General features: G+C 45.6%; 1 protein-coding gene across 6 annotated transcripts; it reads left to right on the forward strand.

Annotated features, from left to right (window-relative positions):
- Nucleotides 1–79: 79 nt before the first annotated feature.
- On the forward strand, nt 80–6,647 carry tspy (testis specific protein Y-linked). 6 transcript variants are annotated; one of them, XM_035160327.2, is made up of 8 exons: nt 80–1,741; nt 1,836–1,922; nt 2,007–2,118; nt 2,873–3,027; nt 3,565–3,641; nt 3,880–4,088; nt 4,664–4,747; nt 5,183–6,647. In XM_035160327.2, the coding sequence occupies exons 1-8, from the start codon at nt 785–787 to the stop codon at nt 5,224–5,226; spliced, it is 1,725 nt and encodes a 574-aa protein (XP_035016218.1). In that variant the 5' UTR covers nt 80–784; the 3' UTR covers nt 5,227–6,647. The 6 variants fall into 6 exon arrangements, with proteins under 6 accessions (XP_035016218.1, XP_035016219.1, XP_035016220.1 ...); XM_035160328.2 differs by having other exon boundaries at nt 3,883–4,088; XM_035160329.2 differs by having other exon boundaries at nt 1,836–1,913.
- Nucleotides 6,648–10,064: the final 3,417 nt, after the last annotated feature.

Below are 10,064 nucleotides of genomic sequence, written 5' to 3' on the forward strand. Positions count from 1 at the left end.
ATCTGAACTAAACATCCTCAACTGAATTCACACTCAAACAAACAAGTGTGTGTGTTTACATCTCGTTTGTCATTTGAACCGTTAATTAATTACAAATGTCTGATATGTGGATGTCAGCGGATCGATGCATCTGAGAGTTGACTGAATCCAGCAGGAAACACGTGAATGATCCTGATGTTCCTGATGTTCCTGATGTTTGTGATGAGCAGGTGAACACATGATGGATATTTGTCTCATTTATCTCTGCGCAGTTAAACCGCCTCTGCAGACGGATCACGATGTAAACGCACCCCTCGTCGCTGATTGGCGGAGAGGTTTTAGCGCGGCGTGCCGTAGCCAATCGGGGGATTGTTTTCCTGTCACGTCGATGCACGGATAGTAAGCTAACGGGTAATACAAACACAAACTCAAACAAACAGCGCGGGTTGCGTGTCCACACGGAGCAGCTGCGGAGGGTCTGAGTGTCTGCAGCGACTCGTTCTACTGGGACCGGTCCCCGCGAGGATGTGATGCCGCCAGCGCCGCGAGGACACAGCAACTGGGTAACGTGAGCTAACTGACGTTAGCATTAGCCTGCTAGTTTTAACGTTGCACAAGGCCGCGGAGAAACAGGAGAGCTGCTTCCTGCTCCGGCTGCACCGAGGATGTAGGTGACGTTACGAGACCAGGAACAAAATCACAACCGCGATCTGACCAAGTGGTTCCGCTCAGTTACTCAATTGCATTTGTTTTAGTAGAGCTTTCGGGCTAGCTAGCTTGTTAGCTATTTTGCTAGCTAGCTAGCATGAGTGAAGTGACGGACTCCAAACAGTCCGCTGACTCTGCGTCGAGGAAACGGTGTCCATCCCCCGACCAGGACGAGGGAGCTGCGATTCCCAGCAAATCCACAAAAGTTAGCGACGCCTCAGATGGAATCGGAGTCACTTCGGAAAGTTGTAAAAACAGTGAAGCCGAGAGCAAAGACACAGCTGCACGCGAGTGTGAAGGCAGCGTGGAGCAGCCAGCTGCCGTGCAGACCGACCACACTTCCGACAGCACGAGTGGCTCCCTGCCTGTCAACAAGCCCCACGCTGACGGCCACGATGCCAGGAACACCGAGAAGCCGCAGTCCTCCGGTGCACGGCCCCCCGCTGAGGCGAGGGAAGCTGCAAACAAGACGACGGGAGCCGAGCAGCGTCCCGCGGCGCCTCTGCATCAGTCCGACTCAGCGGCCATAGCAGCCGCCGAGGCACTGGCCAGTCTCACGGGACGAGACGGGGAGAACAGCAGAGAGACCCCTTGCTCGTCTGAAAAGGCTAAACAGGTGAAACCGGCGAGCAAATTCAAACAACGCGGGGGCCACCAGCAGTCCCCCCGAGCGGGCTCCAGAACCCAGGCGGCTGCAGCAGACAGCTCCACATCTGTGCACAGCACCGACAGAGAAGATGCAGATGAGGCGGCCGAAGCAGATGAAGGGGACGACTCGATCTCTGGATCTTCGTCCACACCGAGCTCCTCTTTCCCGTCGGACAATGAGGACAACGAGGACGGGGAGTGTGCCATTGTGTCGGTGAAGATGGCCCCTGAGATGAGGCAGTCAGTGGCCCTGCTGGCTCAGGTGCAGATGAGACTGGAAGCCCTCGAGAAGAAAAGTGCCCGGCTTCACCAGCGGCTGGAGCTGAAGATCAGTCGTCTGAGACGGCCACATCTGGATCAGCGCAGCTCCATTACTAAAACAATCCCCGGCTTCTGGGTCACAGCTGTATCCTTCAATTGAAAATGTCCCCTTCCCTTCCCTCCTCCCTGCTTTGTGTTTGTAACTTCTATTGGGTTTATGCTTAACTTCATTTTGCCAGCTGTTGAACCATCCACACCTCTCGGCCCACATTGATGAGACTGATGAAGATGCTCTTAGTTACATGACGGATCTGGAGGTAGGAAATGTGCGTGATTTATTCTTACAGAGTTTACCTTTTGGATACGACTAGAAGAAGAAAAAATCATTCGTTTCCTCGTGTCTTTCTCAGATTGAGTCTTTCAAGAATAATAAACTTGGCTACAGGATCCGATTCCACTTCAGGCGGAACCCGTATTTTCAGAACAACATCATCATGAAGGAGCTGCACCTCGGGATGGGAGGTATAAATGATGACGTGGTGATACGTCAATGCATTAGAATACCTTCTTAAAGAATGCATAGTATTGAGAGGGTCAAACTTTGCATCTTGGAATTATAAATTATGTTTATACAGAGGATAATAGTGTCATTTGTCATGTACAGGCTGTTTTCCATTTTGTGCAGGAGAGCAGCAAACACATCTTTCACATTAAAGTCTAACAGAGGATTTTCAGGATTAGTTTGTGTAAAAAAGCAACTCATGGTGCAAAAGGCGCTGAGAGTATATTTCCTGAAAAGTGAAAAAGTAAAGCAAACTTTATAACTTGACATCCACAGTCTCCTTAGAGTGTAACTGTTTTTATAAACTTGAATGGAGAGAATATTTGCAAGACCTTTTGAATACAATGCAATTCAGTAGAATGCAATTCCAAAAAACACCACAAACTATGGACAACAGAGTCATAACAAAAGTTTGTATTCGATTTCACAAGGCTTTTGCAGTAAAGAGGATACTGGTCTTACTGGTGTTTCCAGTTTTCAGAGCAGTGCTCTGTTATTTGAAGATTTGTGTTACATTCATGCATCTTTTCATTTCCTCATGGTTTCTGTCATAAAGCTAATCAACTCAACATTGAACAGAGGATACTGAGAATAAACTGGCAAAGCAAGCCCTATTGTACTAATCGTTAAAGGGTTTAATTTTCATGCTTGGTAAAATCCACACATCCTTTCATTTCTGTGTGACCCTCTCATCCTGAGTGCTCATGTTTTCAGGATCTCCCATGTCCTTCTCCAACCCCATCCTGTGGCATCGTGGGCAAAACCTGACGGCCCAGAGCGAACCCCGGAAGTCGTCACGTGGCGTCTACCAGACGTTTTTCAGCTGGTTCAGTGACCATAGCAACCCAGGGCAGGATGACGTAGCACAGGTACAGATGCACCCTCATACTAACGTGGGGGTTTTGATGTTTGGGTCATTTTATTTCCTCTCGTTATTTGCCAGACATGTGAAGAGGCTTTGGCTATAATGTTTTAGCTTGTAAATGCATCACCTTTGCTACAGTTATGCCTTTTCGAGCCCCTAGAACTTAAGGCTTTGGAAACACTGCTGGCTCCGTTTTGGTTTGAATACTCCGGGACTTTTAATCTGGAATGGCAGGAACAGAGAACATTTGGAAAGGACGAGGCAGTCACCCACAATCGCTTCCTGTTTGTCACGACTGAGATAATTTTGAAACATAGTATGGATAAAGCCTTAAATCTGAACGGTTTAACAAAATGTAATTATTTCTTCATTTATTCCCCCGCTCGTGCTTGTTTATGACAAAGTAAATAATTAATAATATAGATAAATACAAGCTGTGTATGTGTGCTCAGATTAGCCGGACAGTGAAAGGAGTAAATAGCATATGTTCCAAACATTGACTGGTGAAATGTACCTAAATTATCTTTGTTCTGACATTCAGATACTTAAAGACGACCTGTACAGAGACCCACTGAGATACTACCTCACTCCACTGTGGGAACCACGGGAGAACGGCAGGTAAAACCAGCACATTCTCATACAGTATCTGTGTAGGGTTCAGAAAGTGGAATAAACACTTATTAAGATGGAAATTCTTGACATTTTCTTCAACCCAGGTGTTTATATTTTGCCTCATGTTTAAATGTTATGTTTCCTGTTTCCCCCCCTGAGGGTAAACCTCGGTGGGATGCAAACCCAAACTATGTGTTTACTGTGTATGTTTCCCACTGGTTATTTAAATAAAGTTTTTCTCCAGTAGTGGGAGCGGACCCAGAGCAGCTGATAACGGAAATGGAGATGATTGTGTGGTAATCTCCGACTCGGATGATGATCCCGGCGAGGACACTGGTGAGGCTGAACAAGGCCACAGTAGGGGGCGAGAAGAGGAGGATCAAGAGGAGGAAGACGAAGAGGAGGAAGACGAAGAAGAAGAAGAGGAGGAGGGGGACCGGGGGCCAAGTGCAGGTCAGTGCATCTGGAGAACTGAAAAACATGGCTTAAACCACAAATTGTTATCTCTCACATTATGTTTGTTCATTTATACAGATGTAATCAAAAATAAGAATTTAAACTTTTTTTAAATGTGGATGTCAACACATTCAGCGTCAGGGTTAGTCTAAAATTCAATAATCCTAATTTTAGGCCTTAAAAAGTCTTAAATGTGTTAAAATGATGAACTAGGTCTTATATCTATGCTACTTTTTCATTCATTCTACACTTTAAAATTAGTTTATTGTCTTCTGTCTTTCTGAACTGTATTTCAGGCATGGGTAGTGTGTCAGTCTCATGTCTCTGGGAGTTGTAGTTCTTTCTCAACGATAGAGAATTGAGCAGATATATTGGAAGTAATTCTTGGACTCTGTCGTGGTCTTAAAATTCATAAATGTAACTTCCTTTCACCTGCGGAACCTTAACAGCTGTTGTTCGTGTTCTGTATAAAATAGTGTTTGCTGTTGGTTCAATTCAGAGGCCAGGGGCTTGTTAGGATTACGCTGCCTGGGCTGTGTTGTAGCTGAAATATAAATGTTTGAACGATGCAGGGAAAACTGATCAGACAGGAAACGTCACCTCCTCAGATGAGAGCCCAGAGGAGGAGGATGATGCTGGAGAAATAGTGATTGACGGTAAGAAGATCACTCAACAGCAGTGTTGCTAATCACAAGCAGTTCGCTGGGGAACGGGAAAACCTAAAGCCGTGTTCACATGACACGACTTGCTGGTGACTAATCGAAACTGTCGACACCATCACCTCTTCTGTGCTCTGATTTGCTGGAAACTGATCGGAGCTTATTACACGTCTGCGAGTTCACACATTGAGACAAAAGATTAATGATCGAGCGTCGATCAGGGCTTTTTGTCGGCGAGTTGCAGAACTCGTGGGCCGAGACGGGCGACTCCATCTGAAAATCGTGTTGTGTGAACGAGGCTTTAGAAGTAACCGGTCATCTTGGTTTTCCTATTTTCTTCTTTTTGATGAAGCTCTTTTATTTTCTGTTACATTTTATAATCGAACTGAAAAGTGTTATAATTCTACTGCCCCCCCCCCCTTTGTCCTTTAGGCTCTGATGACAGTGACCAGGAGGAGGAAGAGGATGAAGCCTAGGATGAAGAGGTTATCTCTGACAGAAGTCTTTGAGGGACCAGAGACCAAGAAGACGAACAGGATGCTGAATCAATTTAAAAAGTACCAGAATCCTTCTTCCTGATGTTAGTTATTATGCACAGAATATCAGATCTTGTGTTTTTTTTATACCTAAAATTAATAGAAGCATTTTAAATCAGGGTTCCCTGTAATAATGAAGCCAAGGCTGCATGTTTCCCCTCTATTTTATACAGTTGGTACTGTGTATTCTGATGTACTCTGATTCTCCTGTGTGCAAACATGTGTTTTTCTACAAGCGCTCCATGCAAGTGTTCTTCTATTTATTGAAGATCACAGCGTACTTCAGCCTACACGCACTCACTCGCGTGGGTTAGACTTTAATTGCCGTCATTAAATAAAATCCAAGGCATCGTGATTATTAGATATTTGCATAAAGTTCTGGCTGTTTTTAGACGTGACGTGTGACAGAGACAAAAGTGTCACTAACAGAATTGGACATCATGACAGTACGTTTCAGACGCACCCAGTACTGAACCAAAATTTGTTCTCAGGGATGATCATGGTGGTAGATTTACCGAAAAAGAACTTTACTGCTTCTCAGACATTTACACACTCTGGATATTGTTGGCTGTGTATAAGGTAACGTGTACTCTACTGTAGTAAATAGGAACAAATATAATACCTGTGTTTCTCCCTCCTCTTCTGTATGTTCAGTCTTGTCCCACATCAGCCTCCACCCCCTTGTTAGCCATCTCCGATGTTTAAAGTCATTGCATAGTTTGATCAATGTTTCTGTGGATTTTTTTTGTAACACACCCTTATAATAAGTAGTAATAATGTGTTTTGTATTATCTTTTTACATTTCTTTAGATTGTAAATTAATTTGAATTTGCTTTCTGAAACATTTAAGGTTTATTTCCATGTTGTATGTCATAGGAATTTTTTTCGCTGTCTTTCGACAAAGATGGTATTTATTATGTTGATGTTTTTTTTTTTTCTACATGTCCACATCATGGCATGCCCGTGAGCATGAAATATAAGACAGGAAGATTATGACCTACGAGGCTGCGTGGAGGAAAAGCACAGTGTCGGTAAATGTAGTTTAACTCACAGCAACACAATGAGGTGCACTCTTAACAGAACTAGAATTTGCTTACTTTTCTTAGCAATGAACTTGTAAATAGTATTTCAGCGTTGTCTTTTGGATAAGACTGTACACATGTTTAATTAATGGATACATTTATCAGATAATCTGGAGTTTTTTCATGAACATGATCAGAAAGTTATATTTTGTGTGCCGTGTTTTATAGAACACTGTAGTTTAAAGATACCTACTCGTTTGTTGCTTTGGTTGATTTTGTTTGCTTGGAGATAAATGTCCACCTTTTGACTCAGACTTAATAAAGTAGGCAGTTGTTTCACTTTGCTGTCTGTTGATGCTTATATATTATCTCTGTGGGATTTGTGCAGGGGAACCACAAGGTGGCGGTGTAGTTCCACTCATCCTCTCGTCTCTTGTCAGACTTCAAGTGTTAATTTTTGTTTTGAGTGGAAACAGTTGGTTGTAAAGTACTTTGATGCTGTTATTCAAACATTCATGTGTGTATTAATTAGATTAAGTTTAATCTTGCCGTCTCTGATGTTCAGAAGCAATAACACACGTGACATATTGACATACAAGTCACCTCTGATATTCTTGGCTGCAACACGCTCTTCTTAAAGGGAAGAATCAAACAAAACCCCCGCTGACGTACAGCTGTTTTTTTAATTTATTCCACCTTTGATATGACAGCAGCGTGTGTGATATCGATGACGTTTTGAGCGGAGCCCTGCAAGTAGCCCCGGGCAACACATTTTTGGACAGGCCCAGACAAAGGAACGGCAGCGGTGTTGCAATGGTACACTTAAACCCTTGATTCCACTTTTAATGCACAGCTATAAATATTCCACGAGCAAAAACCTGTCCTGCTGCGGGCCCAGCAGCGCCCAGGGTATGCAATCCAGGATGGGCATATACTATTAATACTGATGATGGTAACACATTATACTCCATGAAGTGATCCCATGTGAAAAACAAGAGTTGCTCTCCTCCTTTGAAGCAGCTTTATTCAGCCCCACCTCAGCGCACAATGTTTTTATAACTATGAATTAATAATGGGACTCGGTTCCTACAATATTGATCGTGACAAACTAAGTACAGATTGCCGGGACAACCAAGCTGTCCTCGGGCTGCGCTGCGGTCGGGGGGGGTGGGTGTTGTCTGTGAGGGCCTCTGTATGTATAAGGGTTGCAACAGTTTAAACGGATTCCCCTTTGTAAACTACACTCCCCTGGGTTGAGCTGGTGTTGCTACTGTACACAAATCATCACGTCAAAGCTCTCACGTTTCCCAGAGTGGTTCTGCAGGAATCTCAGCCTGATTCTCTGTGGACTGAAAGCTGAAAAGATAACACAGCGGCTCATTCTTCTCCTGTGTGATTGATGTTGGGAGTGCGTGAACGAAAAGGGCTGGTGCTGCTTTGTGTTGTGGGTAATGCGAGAGGTTGAGGTAGTGCTGCTGAATACCAACTACCTGTGCGTGTTTCTGCACACGTGTGCACGCTTGTAGGCGTCTTTCGGAAGCCTGCATTCTTTCATGCTCCTCCGTTCCTGCATGCATGTGTATACAGAAGCTGCACGGCACATACGTGTTTGCAAGTTTTCAGCACGTATGCTTGTCGTCTAATCAAGATGAAGCACAGCATTTGAAGTGTGCAGGGGGGTGGGGAGGAGACGGAGAGGAGGGAGAAAAAGAGTGAACATGATGGAGGGAAATGGATGAGTGCAGTGATAAGCAGAGCTGCCGGGGTCCTGACAGATACACACACAGCAGATGGATGACTCTTATCTGGGAGATCACAGTGCATACTCACGCCTAGGCCCCGGTTCCAGAGAGCCACGATCACACCAGACAGATGAATGGGTCCACCCCCCACCAATCACTCACATACTGTAGGCACATGCACAGGAGGGCACGCGCACACACCTACACACACACACACACACACACACGCACTCACACACACACAACCACTTGACAGAATGAGCAGATTGCAGAGCTCCTGTTACCTTCGTGCCTTTGACATTGAAATTCACCTGGAGTCCGGCGTCTCGGGGCTGTGAGGGAGAGGGAGAGAGATAAGAGAAATCAATTTTAATTCAAGCTGCAGAGCAAGTGCATGCGTGTTTGTGCATCTGTGTCTGCATGCACACGCTGTAGACATGTCTGCAGGAGGAGAGGGAAACACGTACTCCATGTTTTCTCACTTTGTTCTGCATGTCACATGTTTGCTTTCCCACTGATCCTCTGAGCACAAAGTCTGTCATGGAGGTTAAGGAGCCTGAAGTCACACATACTCACAACATTTTGCACTGGGACACTTAATCATTAACCTGCTGTTACCACAGGCTGGTGCTGACAGATTTACCTCTAAAGACACAAGGGCTGTACTTTCACTCATCCACCTCACATCCTCCGCCGTCCTCCTTTTCATGTACAGTTACCCTCCCCTCCCGAACACACCCCCCTCGCTGTATGGAAAGAGCTCCTCTTCAGCAGCTGTTGATACTCCCAGCTGCATTTTATAGCGAGGAAGAGTGCCAGTCTCGTCTTCGAGGCAGATGGTGGCTGGCTGGCTGGCTGGCCCGGTGGACACGTGGCATGTTGGCCGACTGCAGGCGATGCTTCGTCCCGGAGAAGCTGCAGATACAGTATCTCTGTACATTCTTCTCCATAAAAAAAAAAAACCCTCCATCACCTCACTTCCACTCCGGTGCGAGGTGAGCAGGCTGCGACTGGAATGCACGCCACGTATGCGGCCTTCACGTCAAAGATGTTTTTCCAGAGTTGCTTTCTCCTTTTGAAAATCACTGGAGTGTGAAGTTCATTGGTGTCACACAGCACCTGTTCCCTTGTCTCGCATTTTGATGTTTACATTTTTCCCTGACCTGTAGGATAATAATTAGGAGGCTTGTAGAGTCGTGTGAGAGGAGACGCGGTGGAAAATGGAGCGAATAATCCCGGTGAATATTGCACCTACATGTATTTTCACAACCCTGTAATTTCCTCTCAAGGTCATGGTAGTTGTGTGAGGGTGACGCCCTGGACGCTCTGCAGCGGGCGTGTTCAGACACTCTCCAATTCATCAATATACTTTGAGGAAAGATCATCAATGGGGTCAGATAATGGGTTGTCTCTCCTCGAGGGGACAGCGCTCATCCCCTGGAATTGTCATGATTGATGTGTCTGAGAGCTCGAGGATTTATCTGGAGCCTTTGGAAGGCCTACAGGGATAAATGTCTCCCTCGCATTTCACGTTACCTATCCATTAGACCAGGGGATCCTCCTGACAGAAAACAGACTCAGTGTTTGTTTTCTAATCCACACTTGTCCGTCTCTGTGGTACAAAATCCATCCATCACACTCGAGGAAACAGGCCCCATGCAACCGACTGTTTCTCACTCCTTGTACTTACATTCACAGAAAAGAAACTGAGTGAAGAGCCGCTGCTATCTCCAGCAAGTTGAGTCAACGCTGGGTGCATGCTGGTCAGATAAGGCCAAAAGGATGGAGGATGGCTCAGGCAGAGATATGACGTTAATGGGTGGCTTACGAAAGCGGTGGGAGCCGGTTGCTGTACCGGTGTCCATGGTCAAAGTTGAGAGCACACGGAAGCCTGAACTTGACGCACACTCGTGACTCATTTCCTTAGCTGGAAGCAGGAGGGATGCCTCCTGTGGGGCGGGAAACAAAGAGTCCCTCCTGGACACATCACTGCCGACACATCACAGCCTGGCCG

The sequence above is a fragment of the Hippoglossus stenolepis genome, chromosome 6, assembly GCF_022539355.2.
Source record: "Hippoglossus stenolepis isolate QCI-W04-F060 chromosome 6, HSTE1.2, whole genome shotgun sequence".
NCBI lineage: Eukaryota > Metazoa > Chordata > Actinopteri > Pleuronectiformes > Pleuronectidae > Hippoglossus > Hippoglossus stenolepis.